This window comes from Triticum urartu, chromosome 7A (assembly GCF_056163025.1).
Source record: "Triticum urartu cultivar PI428250 chromosome 7A, HENAU_Tu73, whole genome shotgun sequence".
Taxonomy (NCBI): Eukaryota; Viridiplantae; Streptophyta; class Magnoliopsida; order Poales; family Poaceae; genus Triticum; species Triticum urartu.
The window spans coordinates 566,273,718-566,296,131 of record NC_141879.1 but is presented as its reverse complement, the minus strand read 5'-3'; the positions used below and the strand labels follow the sequence as shown (position 1 = coordinate 566,296,131).

Below are 22,414 nucleotides of genomic sequence, written 5' to 3'. Positions count from 1 at the left end.
CCCCGAGGAGAAGAAGAAGAAGAACAATGTCAATAAGGGCAATGGCATCCCTCCCAATAAAGCCGGCGATTTTAATCCTTCTTATGTGTTATGCCGTGCTAGTGATGGGCATGTTTATGCCAAATTTGTTGGTTCTCTTCATGAGTACATTGAATGGTCTATTTGGGTTCCTAAGACCCTTGTTACTAACATCAAAGGACCCATTACAAAATGGGTACCTAAAACTAAGCATTGATCTCTTGTAGGTGTTTGCTTCCGGTGGTGGATCATGGTTGCTCGATAGCGGAGCTACAAATCATATGACCGGAAGCAAGGACTTGGTGGTGGATGTGCACAAAGTTCCATCTATGCCCACCAATGTCGAGTGGGGTGACGCCTCATCCTCTAAGGTATTGGGACTTGGAAAGGTGGTCATCTCTCATGATCTCACGATCGAGAAGGTCACGCTTGTTGAGTCCCTTGCATACAATTTACTTTCCGTTCATCAACTTGCAATCATGGGCTTTGCCACTTTCTTTGATATCGATACCGTGGCCCTCTTATGGAGCAAGACTCTTAAAGTAGCTTTTGTTGGGCATGTTGAGAATGGTCTATATGTGATTAACTTTTCGGAGCGACCCACTAAGACCGCGACATGCCTAATGGCTAAAGTTGATGTGGGATGGCTTTGGCATCGCCGTTTAGCCCATGTCAATATGAGATCTTTGCAAAGTCTTCTCAAGGGGGACCATGTCCGTGGACTAACGAATGTTAGCTTTGTTAAAGATCGTGCTTGCAGTGCCTGTATCGAAGGAAAGCTACATGAGAAGGCTCACCCTCCCACGACTATCATTTATTCAAAGAGGCCCTTGGAGCTCCTTCACATGGATCTTTTTGGGCCCCCATCCTTCGATAGTCTTGGAGGTAGGAAGTATTGCTTGGTGATTGTGGATGACTACTCAAGGTACACATGGGTGTATTTCTTCAAGAGGAAGAGCGAGACCCAACAAACCGTCATTGACTTTGCAAATGAAGCACAACGTCAACACAATGCAAAGATCTTGATAATAAGAAGTGACAACGGCACCGAGTTCAAGAACTACACCTTGGATGAATTTCTTAGTGATGAGGGAATCAAGCATCAATATTCCGCACCATACACCCCTCAACAAAACGGTGTTGCGGAGAGGAAGAACCGGACGTTGATGGATGCGGCAAGGACCATGATGGCGGAGTTCAAGTCTCCATACAACTTTTGGGCCGAAGCCATCAACACCGCGTGTCATGCATCCAATCGTCTCTACCTCCGCAAGGGCTTGAACAAGACCCCATATGAGATACTCACCGGTAACAAGCCCAACCTCAAGTACTTCCGGGTATTCGGGTGTAAGTGTTTCATTCTCAAGAAAGGTGTTCGGTTGTCTAAATTTGAGGCTAGAGCTTATGAGGGCATATTTGTTGGTTATGCTGCAAACTCTCATGCTTACCGTGTCCTCAATAAATCCACGGGACTTATTGAGGAGACATGTAACGTGGAGTTTGATGAGAATAACGGCTCCCAAGTGGAGCAAAGTGGCACTTGTGATGTAGGTGATGAAATTCCTCCTCAAGCCATAAGAAGAATGGGTGTTGGTTTCATCCTACCCATTGAGGAACCCCTTGTGGCCGAAGGAGAAGTACAATGCTCCACTCAAGTGGAGCCATCACCAACCCAAGGCCCACACGCTTCCGAAGAACAAAGTGAAGGCCCTCAACCTCATGAACAAGACCAAGGGCAAGATCATACTCAAGACAGTGTTGACACACCAAGTGATGCCCAAGGTCAAGTTCTCTCCCCCGAGCAAGTTCAAGATCAAGAACAAGTTCATGACGGCGCTCAAGATGATCAAGTAACCGCTCCTCAACTCACCACCGAGGAGGAATTAGAGCGTCGTGCCGCCAAGGTTGCTTCCAAGCTCTCCACCAAGGATCATCTCATGACGAATGTGCTTGGAAGTTTAAGAAAGGGGGTAAGCACTCATAGACAATTAGCAAATTATTGTGAGCATCACGCGTTTGTCTCTTGTGTGGAGCCCCACAAGGTCTATGAGGCGCTAGAAGATCCGGATTGGCTCAATGCCATGCACGAAGAACTCAACAACTTCGAGCGCAACAAAGTGTGGAGATTGGTGCCAAGGCCAATGGGGAACCATAATGTCATTGGAACCAAGTGGATATTCAAGAACAAGCAAGATGCCCATGGGATTATCATTCGCAACAAGGCTCGTTTGGTAGCACAAGGCTACTCCCAAGTCGAGGGTATCGACTGCGGTGAAACCTTTGCTCCCGTTGCTCGTCTTGAATCCATTCGCATGTTGATTGCATATGCTTCTCATCATAACTTTAAGTTACAACAAATGGATGTGAAGAGTGCTTTTCTTAATGGTCCCATTAATGAATTGGTTTACGTCAAGAAACCCCCCGGGTTCGAGGATCCCTACTTTCCCGATCATGTGTATCAACTCGATAAGGCACTCTATGGCCTTAAACAAGCCCCACGTGCGTGGTATGACCACCTTACCGAGTTGTTACAAGACCGTGGTTTTGAAGTTGGGCTAATCGACCCCACTCTTTTTACTAAGAAGGTCAAAGGGGAGTTGTTTGTGTGCCAATTATATGTTGATGATATTATCTTTGGTTCTCCTAACAAAGCTTTCAATGAGGAATTTGCCGCTCTCATGACCTCAAAGTTCGAGATGTCCTCCATGGGAGAGTTGAAGTTCTTTCTAGGGTTCGAAGTGAAGCAAAGAAGAGAAGGAACTTTCATCAATCAATCCAAATACACTCAAGACATTCTCAAGAGATTCAAGCTAAGTGACGTCAAGCCGGCTTCCACTCCAATGCCCACCAAGTGCCAACTTGACTTAGATCCCAATGGTAAAGTGGTGGATCAAAAGGTATATCGTTCCATGATTGGATCCTTGCTTTACCTTTGTGCATCTAGACCGGACATCATGTTAAGTGTGGGAATTTGTGCACGTTTTCAAGCCGCACCTAAGGAAAGTCACTATGTGGCGGTCAAACGAATCTTTCGATATTTGGCTCATACCCCAAACTTTGGCTTATGGTACCCAAGAGGATCAAACTTCAAGCTTGTAGGGTACTCGGATTCCGATTGGGTGGGAGACAAAGTGGATAGGAAGTCCACTTCCGGAGGGTGCCAATTCCTTGGTTGCTCTTTGGTAAGTTGGTCTTCCAAAAAGCAAAGTTGTGTGTCTCTCTCGTCCACCGAAGCAGAGTATGTGGCGGCCAGTAGTTGTTGTGCACAACTCTTGTGGATGAGGCAAACTTTAAAGGATTACGGTGTCACTTGTGACAAAGTGCCTCTTTGGTGTGACAATGAAAGTGCCATCAAGATCTCTCTCAACCCGATGCAACACTTCAAGACGAAGCAAATTGAGATCCGGTATCACTTCATCCGGGATCACATTAGGCAAGGAGAGATCGAGCTCAACTACGTCAACACTCATGATAACCTTGCAGATATCTTCACGAAGCCCTTGGATGAAGCAAGATTTCGTGAGTAAAGGCATGAGCTAAATATCATTGATTCGAGCAATGTTGCTTGAACTCGCGCACACCCTATCACGCTCAACTTGTTGTCTAGTTTAGGTGTAGGCATGGACATAGGGGGAGTGTTGTTCTCTCAATGAACTCTCCCTCCCCCCATTATGCATAAATTGATCAAGTCTTTCACCTTAGCCATTGTTGATGGCACTTGTGCTTCAAAGACGAGTTTTGGTCATGGGCCCAAGGTTAAAATCTTCGCGGTGCCATACCTTTTGACTCAAACATAGGTGGCCTGGGCCACCGCCCTCTTTTGAAGAGGTGTGTCTTGGTCGTTTGCTGTTGTGCTTTGTTGTTTCTCTCTTGCCGTTTTTGTCGTTTCGTCGAGCTAAAGCCGTGTCTGTTTAGTTGCCGTGGCATGCTGGGCGGTACTACCGCCCCCAGCGCGGTACTACCGCTAAGGGACGGGACCTGAGGGTTAAGTCGAGGCAGGGGGGTTTCTTCTCCCCCATACCCATTCACTTCGCCCCTCTTGTCTCTTCCTCTCTCCAGCCTCCTCTTGCCGCGGGAGGGCTCCGGCGGATCTCCGTCTCCGGGGCGTCCCTCTCCATTTCCTTTGGTGGAGTCGATCCCCACCTCGTCCTCTTGCCATGGATGCCGGTAGTGCCCCCGTTCCTTCTTTCGTTTTGTCTCCTTTTTGTTCTTGTTTCTTAGGGGCAATGGTGGTTGCATCTCTAGATTTTTGGCAAAATCTAGGCATGAGTTGGTTGGAGGAGGCAACTAGACTTTCTAGATTAGAGTTTGGTAGGATTATTTTTGAATTTGGTAGGCCGGTAGTGCCGGATCTGACCACGGTAGTAGGAAACCACTGTTTCACCGCCTCGTGCTATGAAACTATTGTTTATCTGCCTCAAGCCGTACTACCGCTCCCTTTGGAGCGGTACTACCGCTTGACCTAGAGCGGTACTACCGCTCCCTTTGCGGCGGTACTACCGCTTGGGGCGGTACTACCGCGGGCAGGTCACGGTACTACCGCTGCATGCCAATTTCCATCATTCTCCTGCCTTACCTTGATCTTTTTGTTGTGTTTGTTGGCTTATGCTCGTTCTTTCTGGTTGTTTCGCGTTGTTCTTGTGTTTGGCTCCAGGTGATGACCGTTCCGAGCAGCAAGGTCGCCGTATCAACCTCGGGCGTGCCACATCAAAACGCTACCGCACCTCAGAGCCTGCCGGTGGTTCCTCGAGCACCCAACCGCCTCCAGCAAGTGCTTCTGCAAGTGTTCCTCCACCTCCTCAGCAATCGAAGCGAGCCGCCAACAAGCCAAAAGGGAAGACTGTGACTGAGATGACCAACAAGGAGTTTTGGGAGAAGCGTCGCCGCAACCCCTATGCGGTGGACCAAGAACCCACTTTGGTCAACCGCCCGTTCTGGAACCGTTTTCAGTTTGCCATCTACTTTGATGTGATCAAGGCCAAGAAGAATCTTTTTGTTGATGTTCGCTCCATTGACACTGATGCTATGGAGAAGGATCCGGAGTACTTTGGCGAAGCTCTTCAGATGTGCACTCAGCTAAACATTCTTAGGATCATGCAATTCAATAAGGATTTCGATGCGGATTTGGTGGCTCAATTCTATGCCACCGTCCACCTTGGGACGGATGTCGACAGGACTCTGACATGGATGACCAATGGCAAGCTGCTTTCTGTCAAGTGGAAGGCTTTCATGGAGTTACTTGATGTGGTGGATACCGGGCTTGAGACTCCTGTCGGTTTCCGTCCTCACCGCAATGCTACATCCACCCACAAGTAAGCCCTTTGGCCCTACTGCACTGTGAAGGTTCACCCAGTCACTCAGAAGAAGACCTATGAGTTGTCTCCGTATCTGGACATTCTTCATCGCATATTCCGTGAGACTCTCTTCCCTCGGATCGGGAATCTGGATATGGTCCACTCTTACCTCGTGGACATGCTCCTTTTCTGTCAGCATGAGAAGGAAGCAAGCACTGGAGAGAGCCTGGATATCTCTCATGTCATGTGGTCTGAACTTCTATCTGCCGTGTCTGAGCGCAAGTGTCCTATCTATGGTCCATTCATCATGAGGCTCATTGAGAGGGCCTGGGCACAGACTTATCCCAGAGTGCTGCTAGAGACTGGAGACTTGGTGTCTCATGAGATCAAGCGTCTAAGGAAGAAGGACAACTGGACAGCGCCTCACACAGGGGGTCCATGTGCTACTGCTGCCACAGGGGGTCCGTCTGCTGCTGCTGCTGCCATGGGGACCGAGGGTGAGGCTGCTACTGATGATCATGAGGAGAACTTTGGCCCCTCTAGTGCAGAACCGTCGTGGGCACAGAAGCTTAAGCGCAAGATGAAGAAGCTTTTCTGCATGGAGTCTCATGGTCAGTACATGACTCATGTGGCGGAGAAGCATGCCAGGACGCGCCACAAGGAGCTCATGCGTCAGATGGGAGCAACTGTTGTCAGTGGGTCTAAGGGTCAGATCACTGAAGAGGAGGACTGGATTCATCAGAATTGCCACTGGACCGACTCCGATGCCGAGCAGTTTTCGACCCACGATGAAGATGCAGAGATGTGATGTTCGAGACCTTCCCCTCCCATCACCTGGAGTCATAATGTCACTCTATGCCCTTTTTGGTGTCTCGCTGCCAAAGGGGGAGAGAGTGTAGGGATTTGCTTCTTGTGTCGTGCTTTGAGTCGTCTTGTGTTTTCTTGTGTGTTCCTTCTTTGGTTTGGTTTGGTGTGAGACCTAAGTCCTAGTCATATGGTGTAAGACATATGCTCCCTATCGCTACCTTATTACTTATGTCACTTCAGAGTACTGTAGTTTATATTGAGATGCATGCTTGTCCTGTTTATTCTCTTCTTTCATATATCTTGTGCTTAGTGTTGTTGGACTATAAAATATAGGGGGAGTGTTGATCCGAATGTGTGTGTCGTGCCTTATCTTGGTGCACACATTTTGGGGAAGCCCGTCTATATTTTGTAGTTCTTAGTTTTATTCATTTTAATTCTTTTCCTTGCGCAAATCCCTTGTTGTCATCAATCCACCAAAAAGGGGGAGATTGTTACGGCATATCTCTCTCAAGGTAGTTTTGGTGATTGATGACAACATGTTTGCGGACTAATCTTGTGCGTTGAATTATTCTCAGATTCTCCCCTGGCACGAGACGCTTTCTTCCCCTCGGAGTGTATTTCAAGACGGTGTAGCTCTTTCGTTTCTTTCTAGGTGGACTAGTTGCGTAGAGGGCACCGTACTATCAAGAGGGGGTCTGCTAGGGTTTTGCTTGGGTGGAATCATCACGTACACATCAGCTTCTCACCCTCCGAGCTTTTCCTGTCCATTGAAGAGATCTCTCCTCTTTTCCTTGTTCTGTCTAGGTCTAAGCGGCAGTACCGCGCACCCAGCGGTAGTACCGCTGAGAAGCCACAAGCGGCAGTACCGCTTCGCAGCGGTAGTACCACCGTGGCTCCACAACAGTAGTACCGCTGGGGGCCTGGCACCTCCGCTGGTCCTCAGCCTTTTGAGAGATCCCTTCTCTCTCGCGCCCCAGCGGTAGTACCGCACTGCCTGCGGTACTACGGCCGAAGGGTCACAAGCGACAGTACCGCTCCACAGCGGTACTACCGCCCTTGACCCCACTGTCATAGTACCGCTGGGTAGTTTGGCTCCTACCGCCTCGATTCGAGAGGTCTTTTTCTCGTGTCGGGTTTTGCGGCACTAGTCACGGTTGTAGTGGCGGTAGTACCGTTCCAGGAGCGGTAGTACCGCCCTACCACCGCGGTAGTACCGCATTTGGGTCCGTTCCCTACTAAGTCTCCTCAACGCGGTAGTACCGCTGGTTGGCGCGGCAGTACCGTCGCCTGGCGGTAGTACCGCCCCATCTCAGCGGTAGTACCGCCCTGTGCGGGGCTGGTTGGTGGGGGGCAACGAGATTGTTGCCCCCACTATAAAAGGGAGTCCCCTTCCTCCTTCTCACCCACCTCTTTCTCTCCCAAGCTCCATTTATTGCTCAAGCTCCATTAAATACTCCAAGCTTCATTTCCGCCCGATCTATCTCTCTAGCCAATCAAATTTGTTGATTTGCTTAGGAGTGGTTGAGAAGGCCCCGATCTACACTTCCACCAAGGGATTTTCGATTCCCCCACTCATCCCTAGCGGATCTTGTTACTCTTGGGTGTTTGAGCACCCTAGACGGTTGAGGTCACCTCGGAGCCATATTCCATTGTGGTGAAGCTTCGTGGTCTTGTTGGGAGCCTTCGATTAAGTTGTGGAGATTGCCCCAACCTTGTTTGTAAAGGTTCGGTCGCCGCCTTCAAGGGCACCAATAGTGGAATCACGACATCTCGCATTGTGTGAGGGCGTGAGGAGAATACGGTGGCCCTAGTGGCTTCTTGGGGAGCATTGTGCCTCCACACCGCTCCAACGGAGACGTACTTCCCTTCAAAGGAAGGAACTTCGGTAACACATCCTCGTCTCCACCGGATCCACTCTTGGTTATCTCTTACCTTTACTTGTGCAAGCTCTTTATTGTTTCTACCCTTGCTTGCTTGTATGCTTGTTGTTATTGCATCATATAGGTTGCTCACCTAGTTGCACATCTAGACAACCTACTTTGATGCAAAGTTTAATTTGGTAAAGAAAAGCTAAAAATTGGTAGTTGCCTATTCACCCTCCCCCTCTAGTCAACCATATCGATCCTTTCAGAGAAAAAACATGACATGGGCTGAATCTGAGGCGGACTGGGCTGCGGGGAACTGCTCACGCTAGGCCAATAGCAGCTGGGCCAGCTCTGTGGGCTGCAGGAAAGAGGTGGCGCTAGGCCTTGGGGCGCTGGAGGGGAGGCAGCCCAGGCGCTCGCTTGAGCGAGGCGCGGTCAACAAAGGTGGGCGAGCGCTCGTCTCCATCGCGTGGACGAAGCAGCAGGGACATGGCGAAGGCGCAACGGACGGGGCACGGCTCAGGCAAGGCGGCGCGGAGGAGGTCTGGGGATGGGTGATCCATGGCGGAGGCGGCGAGATCCGGCGGTCCTCGGCCGGATCTGACGCAAAACGGCGGCGGTGGTGGACTCGGGGTAGATCATGGGCGTCCATGGCGTCGATCCCTGCGAAGAGAAACGAGAGAGATGAGAGAATCTAAGAGAGACCGTTGCCAAGGAGCACGAGGAAAACAGAGGGGAGGAGGGAGAGGAAGGCCACGGTCCTGCTGGTTCGGTGCTGCTCCAGTTCGACGGAGCTTGACGGCAGCGACGCGGAAACAGAGCTCTCCAGCGTGGGAGACTAGCGAGGGAGGTGGCAGCGGCTTGGTGGCCTCCCGGCGAGCTTGGTCGCAGGGGCATCCGGGTCCGGGTCCGGCAGCAGGGTCTAGGAGGGAGCACACGAGTAGGAGCTCGGGCAGGGGATCCAGGGGCGCGGTCCCGTTGGAGCTCGAGGGAGGCAGTGGATCGATGGATTGGCTGTTGACTGAAATCAAGGGGAGGAGTGGAGTGCTCCGGCTGGATGGATTGATGGGACAAAGGAATTGGGGATGGATCTCGAGAGATTTCGAGTGGGTGGCGGCGGCGAACACGGGATGGATGGGACAGATCCCTAGGTTTTAGGGCTGCCCACTATTTATATTGCAAAGGATTTAGGGTAGAGGCTATCACGTCCCTACGATCGCAATTGGGCGGTCGTGAATAAAATAGTTAGGGAGTCCAAATAACAAAACGGTGATGTTTTGTAGACGTTTGGGGATGATCCGGACCCAACGGTGCCGACTGACCGGGTCGAGTCCGGGACAGCTTTCGGACGCGCGCGCGAGGAGGTCCAATGCACTGTGCAAAGAGGGGTAGGCATGGGCCTAGGTGGACTGTGAAGAGCGGGTTGGTCTGAGAGAAGAGGGGAGAGATGCAGCCCGACACGATTTCCGGAGACCGAAAACGTCTGACGATAAGACCGGCTATACTGCCGCTATAGTTATCCGTTGGGGCATCAAACGGACTCCGAACGCGATGAAACTTGGCAGGCGGACTACTGACAACAAAACAACACCGCACACCAATTTTCATCCCATTCCGAGAACATTTTCTGGCCACTTATAAAATGCTATTTCGGACGTGCCGCGGGCGCGTGCAAGTGTGTCTGGGCTCAGAACGGACAATGGACGGAACTGGGGGAAACCCGGACGGATACAAGTTTTGAAAACATGATGATGCAATGCACATGATGACATGGCAAGATGCAACACACAAGCAAATGGCAAGACAACAACAGCGAATAACTGAAAGACACCTGGCGCATCGGTCTCGGGGCGTCACATGCAGGGCGACGACTACGTGGCAGCAATGCCTCGCGTGGGTGCTTCCAAGGGCGTGCGACGCTAGGGGAAAAGGGGCATGGGTCACTAGCAGGCTGCGGAGGTGGATGGAGGAGACATGGCGATGATGCAGCTGGATGATCGGGCGGGAGCTGAAAATTTCCTCATGCCAAAAACCGCCTATAACCATGGCAGATCTGATGCAAGAGGGAGCTTTCGGGCGCTTAGAGCAACTTTAGCAGAGTTGCTATATCAAGCCGATCAACATAATAATTGTTGATATGCTGATTTTGGTTTAAAATGACACTTTAGTAGAGTGATTATATGGCCCTGAGTCACCATAATTTATGGTAGACAGTTCATACCTAGCTTGTTAGCCTCCATATTTGGAGGCTATGGTCGTTGGTTTGTTAATGGTGTGGTCGTTCGTACGGCTGCCACTTATGGCCCTACCAATGCGGCAACTGCATTTTCACTGGGAAGAGCGCTAATTAACAAGCGTCGTCGTGTTTCACACCTGTTTCCTACCCGCTCACGGAAATTATCCTCCGTTTTTCTCTAGAGCGTGCCCCTTCGTGGTTATTATAACCCTAATCACCGTTGCCACCACACTCAGCCTCTAAGCCGATCACCACCTCGCCCCTCTCTTTGCACTCCCCAATTGTTGCCACAACCACGGGCATCGACCATGTCAGTGCGGTGGCACCCTCCCGCGGACCCTCGGCGAGACCAAAGAGAGCCGTGTTGAGAGAAAGTTCTGGGAGAGGGTATGGCATTACTCTGAGTGGGTCGATAACGGCGCACGTCGTAAGCCTGAATCAGCCGTTGGCCGGGCTCGCCTCCCCACAGCCCTCGTGTACTTCGATTACATCTCGTCGGCCACTTGCATAGAAATGGAAGCCACATTCACGCCGGCCTAAAAAACGTGATTATATCCGGCATTGAGGACGCACATGCGTTCATCCACCGCATGAACACGGAAGTCAAGGTACTTGAAGCCTTCCTCGTCTACAAGCTCACTTTCAAGAGGAGGAAGAGTCCATACTTGAATTAGTAGAGAATTATAGCTTTAAGGTTGTTCTAATCCTAGTTGTAATCCTTCTTAAAATCCATGTTGAAATCCAAGTTGAAATACGTTGTGCTCGTGCTAGTGGTCGTCCAAGTCCTTGTCGTTGTGCTCAGGTTTAACTAAATGTTGTTGGTTTAACTGAATATGTATTGAAGATTGAAAAAATGATGTCACACTGATGAGTGGATCCCATGATATAGAGGCAACCGTTATGAAAACTCTGAGTTTGTGCATCACCTGAGTAGCGTCCATCCTCCATATCCATATAAAACACGCTACATATGTGATACGGAGGCTGCCAACATAGTGACTATGCTAAGTTGCTCTTAATAGCTATAAAATATCATCCATATAGAGTGTGCTTTATATGTGACATGGAGGTGCAACTATTACATAGGCGACACGAGCCTATTATTCCCTTCATTTAACGAATAAGACGTGCAAACATTTTAAATTCAATTTTGATCATGAATTAGACTAACAATATATATACTACATCACTAAGCTTCCTAGGATTGAAGGCCTCACAATCAACTGAGGTCTTCAATTGAGATTTGGTTACCTAATTTTGATCGGGTTAACAATTTTTGAAAACTCTCTCATTTAGTTTTTTATTCTATACACTATGCTTCTTAATTTTTAAATCTTCATAATTAATTGAAGCTTTAATTTAGAATTGGGTCACCCGATTTTGACCGAGTCAACAATTTCTCCAGGAGCTCTCCCGCTTATTTATTTTAATTCTCCGTGTTCCCTAATTTTAAAGTTCTTTCATTCGATTGAAGTATTCAATTTTGGATATGGTTTACAGTTTTGATCGGACCAACATTTCAAATCAATCAGTAGCAACCGGCCAACCCCTCGTAGACTCCAATCACCTAGAAAAAAGCGCAACCAGGTGATACTATAGCATGAACACAGTACATGCAACCACCCATGCAAAAAATATCCCCACATAAATATGGGTTGATTAGCGAATAGCACAGAATCGCACTGTGAATGGCCCACCAAATAACCGCATTATAAATAAACATAAAACACAATCCATCGTCTCCCCCGCCGGCCAAACTAAATATTCCATCAATTTCAAAATATAAGGGTTATTATTATTTTTTAAATCAAATTTCTTTAACTTTGACCAAGTTTAGAGTCAAAAATATCGACAACCATAATATTAATGAAAAAAATATCAAAATTCATTTCATGATGAATCTAATAAAACCGCTTTGAAATTATGAATTTTGATATATTTCTCTACCAAATTTGATCAAATTTAAAGAGGTTTGATTTTTTCAAAAAAGTTATGACTGAGTAAAGAAATTTAAGAACCCAACAAATTCAATGACCCATCAAAGCGCGTCCAACCCTTCTTAGTATATACTACCCCCTCCGCCCCATAATGTAAGATGTTTTTTCACACTAATGTAGTGTCAAAAGTCATCTTATATTATGAGACAGAGGGAGTATGATCTAAAAATTGTAACACTTCAAATACGAATTGAAGCGTATAATTTTGGTTACTCGCCTTTATTGGTCCAATTTACGATTAAAGTTTAATTTCAAAATGCATACGCGCTTTAATCATCGCGTGGCAGCAATTTCGCGATAATAATGCACTCAATCAATGAAGAAAAGAAAAGGAAGAGGCGACAGCGAGACAACGGTCCGAGGTCGACTCTTCCATTCACGGGGCACCCGCCACCCGGCGGGCGTGTCATCCCGGCGAAGTCATCCCCATTCACAGAGCCACCTAACCCACCACCCCCTGCCCCCACCCATCACTCCCTGACGTCCGGGCCCCACCTCACGCGCCCCCACATGCCAGCCGCACCAAGGCATCCTCGCCCGGTCCCCCCGCGCAGGCTGCTGCCACCTCACGCCGCTCTCGCCACCCTCCTCCTATCTCCTGCGCCGAAAAGGAAAAGCTTCCCTCGCCTCCCCCAGCCAGACCCGAAGAATCCCAAGGGCGAAGTGGGAAAAATATCGCACCTCCCTCGCCGCCGATCAGCGCCTCCGGTTCCGGATCCCCGCGCGTATCCGCATCGCCGGCTTCCTCGCGCAGGCAAGGCAAGCCCCTGCTCTATCCACTCGCAGTCTTCCCCCTGATTGATTCCGCGTGGCGTTCTTGCGGCTGGTCTGTTCGTCCCGTGCGTGCGCAAGCAACCGCGGGAGGACTTCCGCAGGTTTCTTTCTTCCGGGTAGACGATGATTTGGCGCTACGCGAGAACTCAACTGAGCCCGAGCCCGAGGCCGAGCCCGGTTGGTACTTGGTTGGTAGGATTAGGTGGGGTCTTGCTTAGGTTAGCCCAGGGACTTGCCTGTGCCTAGATTCTTTATGTTCGTTAATTAGTGCTGTCAAGTACGCTCTTGTTGTTTGTTGTCGCGTGCCCTGGCCCGTGCTGCCACTGCTGATTTCCTCACTGTCCATTCCGGATTCAGTATGATTAGCTGATTGGTTGATGGTGGTGACGATGAAATGCTGAGTGAGAGTCCTGTTCTTCTCGTGTGAAAAAGAATGATATTCTAGTGAGTTCTGACTCTGAATGCGGTAGCTAGCGGCGAGCATAGCTTGGTTCTGGTACTACTACTTGGCAGAATATTATAATGCAGTGAAGCAGTCACCAAAGCTTGAGATATGACAGACAACTATGGTTCATTTTCAGGTGCTGCTACTGTTCGCTCATTTGCTCTGTATCCAGTTGTGGGCACTGAGGGAACTGAAGTGCTGGCATGGGAGGCGTGTTTGGACGCCCCGACGCCGGCAGGCAGGGCTCGCATGGCATGAAGCTAGAGTCGAAGATGGTGGAGTCCATGAAGCAGAGAGCGGCGCATGGAACTTCGGTCAAGTCGTTCAATACTATTATCATGAAGTTCCCCAAAATCGACGAGGGCTTGAGAAAATGCAAGACTATCTTTGAGCAATTCGGTGAGCCCTGCCGCACTCGCTCTTTGTGTGCTAGTCATTTTTCTATTGTCCTTCTAAGTTCATAGCTAACGAATTGTGACAATCATCTTACTTACTATGTTATGAAGTTATAATGAAGGAGGAGCGGTTCAACAAATTGTTGATATCTGAACCCTTGTTTCACTTATTGTTCTTGTCAGTAAACTGTTGAGTTCAAGTGATGTTTTACAGTGCAGCGGTACCTATGCGGAAGAATACTGCACTTTGACAAATATTAACTGACTTGTGCAAACAAGCATAATTTATCTAGGCATTTTGTTGCTTTTTGTGTAACTAACAGATCCATAACTTGCTTCCGACCTTTCTCAGATGAAGATTCCAATGGTGAAATTGATAAAGAAGAGCTGAAGCATTGTTTTCAGAAGCTGGAAATCTCATTCACAGAGGAGATAGGCGATCTCTTTGAAGCTTGCGACATAAATGAAGATATGGGCATGAAGTACAATGAGTTCATTGTCTTTCTGTGCCTTGTTTATCTTCTCAATGATCCGACTGCGTCAGAAGCAGTATCCTTCATTCTTTATACACTGTTTCCCTTTAAAAGGATATCATAGCATAAATATGATTGCGTTATTAATGTTTCTTAGATGGTATTCACAAACTTCTGCATTCAGTTCCTGTTTTAGGTCTCGTACATTAATTATGCAAGAGTGTTACTATTTCCTTAACTGAATAACAGAAGACAAAGATGGGATTAGGAGATCTTGAGTCAACTTTTGAGACCTTGGTTGATGCATTTGTCTTCTTGGATAAGAATAAGGACGGGTATGTGAGCAAGGATGAGATGATTCAAGCAATAAATGAGAGCATACCAGGGGAACGCTCCGCTGGCCGTATAGCCATGAAAAGATTTGGTGAGTTCTCCAGTTCATAAAATGACTAGCTCTCTAATCTCTGTTCGCCCTTTTTTTACTGTTGACTCTGCACTCATGAGTCGTCATCTAGATGAAGAAAACTAAATATGCACAGGAAAATGCTTGACACTGCTACCGCCCTCCGAATGTAGCTACTTGATGTCACCTGTCGACAGCATCATCTGTGAACAAACTCTCTGCTTCATTGTGAATGTTTTGCCTTCTCTGCAGCTGCGGAATCCAAAACTGATAATCTGCACTGTTAGTCTAGACTAGAAGCTCATTTTATCCGGTAACTAACGTATATCCATTTTTTTTCACATGGCACCAGAGGAGATGGATTGGGACAAGAATGGGATGGTTACCTTCAAGGAATTCCTGTTTGCATTCACTCGCTGGGTAGGGATTGGCGAAAATGAGGACGACGATGAATGAACGATGTGGAAGCGACAGCTGAAGAATGGCTGACTATAAATTGGTTGCATGGTGGTTTTATCTTCCTGTTAATAGTGACTCGGCATGTTCCAAATAGAATGACTGACATGTCTGAACACCTGTATCAAACAGTGTCTGTGACTGCTTCGCCTCCACTGCGCAAGTTATGTTGTGTAAGCAAAATATTGACAACATTGAAATCCCGTGTCTAATCACCCGTGTTAATTTGTTCTTGCGTAGCTTATACTAGTTGACATGCATCATCTTATATCCATGCCTATATTGACAACAGATTGTGAAATCAGTTTAGCTACCAGATACCGAGCCCAAAGTCACGCAATCTGAAGCCCAATAACAGCAATTTCACCGTGATGAAGCTCTAGATCGTTACATTACAATCTGTTAGAATATTATGGAACCTCTGACTGAATAAACACAAGTGATGCAATACAACACACATCGAAGACATGGTCCACATCATCAACTCTCTTCTAAGACCAATAACTCTACTGACTGATGGATACAACTAGTGAATCCTAATCAAACATCACTGCCTGAGCCATTGGTAAAACCATCTTCACTGGCATCCAGAGCCGCCGATGAACCAGATCGCCCTGTGCCGGATGAGAACACCGAGCTTCTCAGTTGCAAATCGGAACCCGAGCTCGACTCCGGAATGATGTGAGGAAGTGTGAACTCGCTGTTTCCGTGGCCAAGGCTGTTGCTGATGCAAGCTCTCTTGCTATCTCTGGGGCTGTTTAGGAGGTAACCGGCAACACAACTGGAATCCGGGGTCGAAAGCTCATGGTCCAAGGAGAGGCAGTCATCATGTGAAGAAAGAACCTTGAGCAGCTCGTCTGTTCCTTCCAGATCACCACTTGCAGTAACGGCCTTGTCCCGGAATGAGGGCTCCGAGGTCAACACTGGGGTCGATGGCTCAGTCTTGCTGAAATCATGGTGGAGCTCCTCCTCAGCCAGGGCGAGCGCGTTCGGTTTACCTGATTCGCACAGCACACCGCTCAGGCGCTGCTGCTCCTCCATGATCTTCTGGAGATACTTGCCTTGGGCTTCTATTCTGAGCTGTAGCTGCCTTTGTACCTGCAAATATGTTTTGCTGAAGCAGTTAGTGATATAGTTTCCTGCAATTGGAATGCAAAGACAGAAACTTCATATGACACTGCTTCACTGCCTGAAAAATTGTGCATGACCAGACCAGTCTCACTACTGTGCTTCCTAAAGCAGTTTCGCTGAGACTGAATTAAGAGCTCATGTGAACTGATGATTACTGATACAGGATTATGTCACCCAAGAAATATAATGTTTGCAAAGTCAGAACTACTAGTGTTTATTTAGGTTTTATTGCAGAGATGATGTCTCTCAATCTCAGCTGATTTATCTAGTGATGATGTGTTTATTTTAGGTCAGGAATGGTGTGTTTCAACTTGAACTGATTTTTGCAGTAACAATGTGTTTCAGCTGATCTTGAGCCAGAAAAAGAAAGTTGTATGCATGATAAGTCAAAAATATATACTGTGCCATTAGAATGTACTCCCTCCGATACATATTAATTGTCGCTAAGTTAATACAAATAACACTGAGCAAGTCTTTTTTATGTTTCGGGGTAACAACATAACCTACAGTAAGGGGAATGTGCTGCTGTAAATATTTGGCAATCACTTGCTAAAGGAGTATGATGTCAATGGGCTTAATATGACAGATTAACCAGATTCAATGCAGAAAACTGTACTATTTCCAATAATATACATAATATTACAATGTTAAAAGCTGTTGCCTTGTGACCATGGTCACGGGTTCGAGTCCTGGAAACAAGCTCTTACAGAAATGTAGGGAAAGGCTCCGTACTATAGACCCAAAGTGGTCGGACCCTTCCCCGAACCCTGAACAAGTGGGAGCTACGTGCACTGGGCTGCCCTTTTATTACAATGTTAAAAGCACAAATGTTCAGCCTTCATGGAAAAGCTTCAAATTGAATAAGTCATTCACAGGGTGCTCACTGCCCATAGTGTATCTACTTACCTCTAATTGTTCACATAGCCGCTTCTGTACCTCCACCTGCAACTTTAGAACCTCGCTTGTCTCCATTCCCCTGTTGTTGAAAGGTATGCTTTATCAAGATTCAGGAAACAGAATAACCTTCAAATTTACTACCAATCTACCAGAAAGTTCCAGTCGATAATTTGACAGTATATGCTGTTGAGCAGCATCAAATGGATTAGACCCAAGTAAAATATATAAAATTGAAGTTTAAATTTTAGACTACATTGGTATGCCACATATACAGCCTTTTGCGAAATACATGCGAAAAATAAACTTACGGGGAGCTTTCCATTCCTGCAAGCAGATTTCCTAGATCTTTCTTCTCTGGCTTGTCACCTACAATACAAAAATTGAATCACAGTGCATCTGAACTCTCGCAAGCTAAATGAAACATTTTTGTTCAACAATTACTCACCGCTAGCTGTGGGGTCTGGGATATGTTTTGCAAGCCGATATTTCTGAAGAAACAGGTAACGCAGTCAGTAAATGCAGGGGTAAGTTCATAAGAATATTATGCCAAAGTGCTAAGTGTCTCAGGGTTCAGTTACCTGGAGATGACTTTTGACATGATAAATGGTCAACCCTTGAACACCCATTGTTCTAAGAATTCCCTTAGGAGTAGCCCCTGAAAGAACAACTGCATCAGTGCCTAAAATGTATGGGTTCATGAAATATTTGGATACCAACATATCATGTTTGGCTGCTCCATTAACTAACTAGAATAAACCTGTGTCGAGAGTCAGCAAAAATGCACCCAAGAATTAAAAAATATTAAACAGGGAGCATACATATCATGTTAAGCCAATGATAGTCAAACAAGCTATGCATCTATAATGTGTTAAAAGAGAAAAAGCAAACTAAAAAGATGTAGTAACTTACTGTCGGGTCCACCAAGCTGTGCTACAGCCTCAAGAAAACGTCCATGAAGCTCATCTGTCCACCGTAAACGCTGTCTGGTGGCAAAGCTGTTGTTTGAGCCATTCCCACCAATATTAGATGCTGCATTGTTGGCAGTTGGTCCGATTTGTTGATCGTGAGAAACCGGATTGCTGTGCGCTGATCCAGTGCTCGAAAATGGCTTTGGTTCATACATCTGGCATCCTCTGAAGAAAGAACGTCATCAACTAGGTAACCACGTTGTGGATTTCCACCACAACAAGTAGATTATGCAGTGGGAGTATAAGAAATCTGACTGATTTACTGTCCCGTCGCTTCGTTGATGTTCTTGAACAATCACCTGGCTAGGAATGCAGTCCACCCATAAGTGGAGGTTGGACCATGTTTCTTGTTTTTATTAAGGACGGACTCGGAGTTGTCCATTTGGCCTACTTATTGACAAATGTATTTCATGAGATATTGAACCCCTCCGCCAAGATCTAGCGCCATAAGCGAGATTAAAAATGGTACACTACGTAGTGATGGGGGAAGGCATGCAATTTTTCATGTACGGTTGCAATTCGAGAAAGAAATGCCAGATGGATATCTACATTTTCCCCAGTTTCACAGCACAACAAGACAACGGCCGCGGTCGGCGGTTCGGCCCCAGCAAAGCAGGTAACTAAACCTAACTGAAACCTGCACTGGGAAGTAGAGACCAGAAGAACTAGTAAGATTCCCAAGAACTCGGCGAGGAAAGAGACCGCGCACCTGAATCAAGACCCACCCCTCCCGCAGGATGGATAGCTCGGCGGATGGCGCGGACGGGCCGCGAGGATCCCCGTGCCCCGGGCTAGCGCGGAACCGTACCGTGCCCGGTGGTTCCCGCAGACTGGGAGATCTTTCTGTGTCCGCCCCTTCCTCCTGGGACTGGGAGCAGAGATTTGGATGGGTTCAGTTCGCCCTGGGCAGCCGGTGCCCTTCACATGGCTATGGCTTTCTCCACCTGACGCGTCGCGGAAGTGGAGTGCGCCGTGCACCTTATACATGTTTTCCCACTGAAAAAAAATTATCTTTATTGCTTCTCTTCATACATACGCGCATGCACTCACCTCTATGAACGCGTACACACACCCTATGAGCATCTTCGAAAGACTGAGCCGGCACGTCATATTGAAATTTACGAAGTCACCGTAGGTGCCTCGTCGTCGACGAAAACGTCTACTCCCACTGAAAGCGCATCGCCGAAAATCCTGAAATAAATTCAAAATAATGCGAGCATCTGGACTTGAACCCTGGTGGGTTGGGGATACAACTATCTCTCTAACCATCCAACCACAGATTCGTTCACATTCTCTACAATTCAATGATAAAAAAATCTGACGTCACATTTTTAGCATTTTGGGGCAAAAATCGTAATCCAAGGTCGTGGCGTCTTCGAGCTTCCAGCAGTCGAGGCGATCAGGCGAGTGCGGACATGGCACCTGTAATCTGAGCCGGCTCGGGAATACGGGCGTACTGTCGGTGAGGATGTCGTCATAGATGCTGGTGAGATTTGCTCGATTCCTCCCCCAGAAGATTTCATTCGGCTGAAAATGCAGTGGACAGTGGATTTTGCAGTCATGGCAATTTATGCGGTGGATTTGCCATGAAAATGCAGCGGACAATGGCCGGTGAAAATGCAGTGGACAATGGACAATGTATGTAAACATATTATAAAGAACACAGAAATTTATCGAAAATGTTTTGTACTTTTTGGTCCATGGCCATTTTAAGGCAAAATAGATCTATAGGCCCTTTTACCATGTAGCATGCTCCTCAATATGGCCAACGTGTTCTGGAACTATTGCCAAAGATCTTGTCGAAGGATATTTGGATCAGATAGAATCCGGTCGTGCACATCAATATTAGCCTACGCGGCTCCATGAGGGTGCGACGTGAATCTCAGTTGTTTGTTGACAATATGGGAGATGTCAGTATCTCGATTTCCATGACATAGACAGCGTTGGAGAAAGTCATGGTGGTTGATATCGGGGGATCAGTAAAGGCAGAGGGGGCCTTGGAGGCGATAGGGTCAGCCAGGTGTTTGATAATTTTCAAAAGTAGCAGTGACAAGTGGGGACGACCTCACTTGAGGATTTCATTTTTGGTAGTGCTCCTCGGGGGTGCCGAGTCGTGATTTTTAGGGTGAAAACCGAAGGTCCGACCTTCATTGGTTATGCCTGGCAATTGCCTTGCTGAAGGTATTGTTTTAAGAGCTCGGACATTCTCTAGTGTGAAAACTTAAGATCTTGGATTGGACGACGAAGGCGCGTGTGCACTGTTTCCTTCTTGAAGGCGTCACTTTTGAAGACCTTTTATATTTTTCGGGTGTTGTCTTTGATGATGGTTTGTGCTGCTGATGAGAGGAGTTGATCATTGTGACAAGGCCTTTGTTTTTTTTCCTTTTTTTCTTTTCAGGTTATGTGCATCCTAGATGTCTTTGAGACATTTTGTTGGCGCAGAGACCAATTGTAATTGATATCTTCGCGATATCAATATATTCCTTTAAAAAACAAAAGTCATTAGATTGAAATGTTGCCAATTCTTACAAATTGAAACATGCTCTCATGACCATGACAACTTTGTTTTGTGGGTGGCACTTTTAGAGTAAAATATCAATTTTGTTAGAACCCGGAATCTTTTTAATCTACTTTGAAGGCAAATCTAAAGAGACCAACGTGTCACCATGATGTGTTTTTTCAACATCACGACAAGTAGTGTCTATGCATCATGATATTTTTAATTTTTTATACACAAATTTGCCATGATGTGTTATTTCCCCTTAACTATGTATGTTGTTCTATGCCTGTAGCTATGATTACCGGTCCAATAGGCAAGAAAATCCAATTGTTTGCACGGACTGCCGATATTCTTTTTCGATCGATCATGTAAAAACTAAGCATACTTGTCTTTTTTGTTAGAATAAATCTGAGGCATACCGTCGATCATCCGAGGACCAAGAAATCATACGAGCACGACACCGAGATTTGTTAACGAGATTCACCGATATGGCTACATCCCCGAGGCCTGACTACGGGCGCTCCTCCCCGTGATACCGCTACAATACCGCACCCGGTTGCCCTGGACACCGGCATATACCGCCGGCTTCCCCTGCGTTCCGGTACTATTATGTTGGCATAGGTTACATCGTGTGTCTAGTCTCGTTATATATGAGAGGTCTAGAATACAAGTGTCCTACTAGGACACGACTCCATATCCTATCTAAATACAATACAACTACAAGTCCAACTGTAACCTAACTCGTACACAATATTCGACACAACTCTAACAAACTCCACCTTGGCGAATATTCTCCACCATCTTGAATTTGTCAATGTGTCAAACTTCCATGTACATTGGACTTGAGTTTTGTTGGGGAACGTTGCAGAAAACAAAATTTTTCCTACGGTTTCACCAAGATCCATCTAGGAGTTCATCTAGCAACGAGTGATCGGATTGCATCTACATACCTTTGTAAATCACGCGCGGAAGCGTTCAAAGAACGGGGATGAGGAAGCCGTACTCGACGTGATCCAAATCACCGGAGATCCTAGCGTCGAATGGACGGCACCTCCACGTTCAACACACGTACGGTCAGCGTGACTTCTCCTCCTTCTTGATCCAGCAAGGGGAAGGGAGAGGTTCAGGAAGATGGCTCCAGAAGCAGCACGACGGCGTGATGGTGATGGAGCTGCAGTACTCCGGCAGGGCTTCGCCAAGCTCTATGGAGGAGGAGGATGTGTTGGAGAGGGAGAGGGAGGCACCAAAGGCAAAGGTGAGAGGTCCTCCATTCCCCCCAGTATATATAGGGGGGCCTGGGGGGGCGCCGGCCCTAGGAGATGCAATCTCCTAGGGGGGCGGCGGCCAAGGGGTGGGGGGCTTGCCCCCCAAGCAAGGGGGCGCCCCCCCTTTAGGGTTTCCCCCACCCTAGGCGCATGGGCCCTAGGGGAAGTGGCGCCCCAGCCCACTTTGGGCTGGATCCCTTCCCACTTCAGCCCATGGGGCCCTCCGGGATAGGTGGCCCCACCCGGTGGACCCCCGGGACCCTTTCGGTGGTCCCGGTACAATACCGGTGACCCCGAAACTTGTCCCGATAGCCGAAATAGCACTTCCTATATATAATTCTTTACCTCCGGACCATTCCGGGACTCCTCGTGACGTCCGGGATCTCATCCGGGACTCCGAACAACATTCGGGTTACTGCATATACATATCCCTACAACCCTAGCGTCATCGAACCTTAAGTGTGTAGACCCTACGGGTTCGGGAGACATG

At 47.5% G+C, this 22,414-nt stretch overlaps 2 protein-coding genes across 7 annotated transcripts; one reads left to right on the top strand and one right to left on the bottom strand.

Moving 5' to 3' along the window:
• Positions 1–12,747: 12,747 nt before the first annotated feature.
• On the top strand, positions 12,748–15,375 carry LOC125518586 (putative calcium-binding protein CML21). 2 transcript variants are annotated; one of them, XM_048683404.2, is made up of 5 exons: positions 12,748–12,971; positions 13,573–13,835; positions 14,184–14,380; positions 14,554–14,728; positions 15,060–15,375. In XM_048683404.2, the coding sequence occupies exons 2-5, from the start codon at positions 13,640–13,642 to the stop codon at positions 15,161–15,163; spliced, it is 672 nt and encodes a 223-aa protein (XP_048539361.1). In that variant the 5' UTR covers positions 12,748–12,971; positions 13,573–13,639; the 3' UTR covers positions 15,164–15,375. The 2 variants fall into 2 exon arrangements, with proteins under 2 accessions (XP_048539361.1, XP_048539360.1); XM_048683403.2 differs by having other exon boundaries at positions 12,753–12,976.
• Positions 15,376–15,505: 130 nt separating this feature from the next.
• On the bottom strand, positions 15,506–19,137 carry LOC125518585 (myb family transcription factor PHL7). 5 transcript variants are annotated; one of them, XM_087531699.1, is made up of 7 exons: positions 18,869–19,137; positions 18,101–18,546; positions 17,770–17,846; positions 17,637–17,679; positions 17,500–17,557; positions 17,201–17,270; positions 15,506–16,261 (listed from the first exon to the last, which is right to left on the bottom strand). In XM_087531699.1, exons 2-7 carry the CDS (start codon positions 18,312–18,314, stop codon positions 15,704–15,706), a joined length of 1,020 nt encoding a protein of 339 aa, XP_087387825.1. In that variant the 5' UTR covers positions 18,315–18,546; positions 18,869–19,137; the 3' UTR covers positions 15,506–15,703. The 5 variants fall into 5 exon arrangements, with proteins under 5 accessions (XP_087387825.1, XP_048539357.1, XP_048539358.1 ...); XM_048683400.2 differs by having other exon boundaries at positions 18,101–18,462; XM_048683401.2 differs by having other exon boundaries at positions 18,101–18,458.
• Between the last annotated feature and the right edge of the window lie 3,277 nt (positions 19,138–22,414).

Coding starts and splice junctions, on each gene's coding strand:
- LOC125518586 (XM_048683404.2), top strand. CDS start 13,640: ATGGGAGGCGTGTTTGGACGCCCCGACGCCGGCAGGCAGGGCTCGCAT. Junction 13,836..14,183: donor GACTATCTTTGAGCAATTCG/GTGAGCCCTGCC, acceptor GACCTTTCTCAG/ATGAAGATTCCAATGGTGAA. Junction 14,381..14,553: donor ATCCGACTGCGTCAGAAGCA/GTATCCTTCATT, acceptor ACTGAATAACAG/AAGACAAAGATGGGATTAGG.
- LOC125518585 (XM_087531699.1), bottom strand. CDS start 18,314: ATGTATGAACCAAAGCCATTTTCGAGCACTGGATCAGCGCACAGCAAT. Junction 17,558..17,636: donor CCCAGACCCCACAGCTAGCG/GTGAGTAATTGT, acceptor TTTGTATTGTAG/GTGACAAGCCAGAGAAGAAA. Junction 16,262..17,200: donor GGCTATGTGAACAATTAGAG/GTAAGTAGATAC, acceptor ACATATTTGCAG/GTACAAAGGCAGCTACAGCT.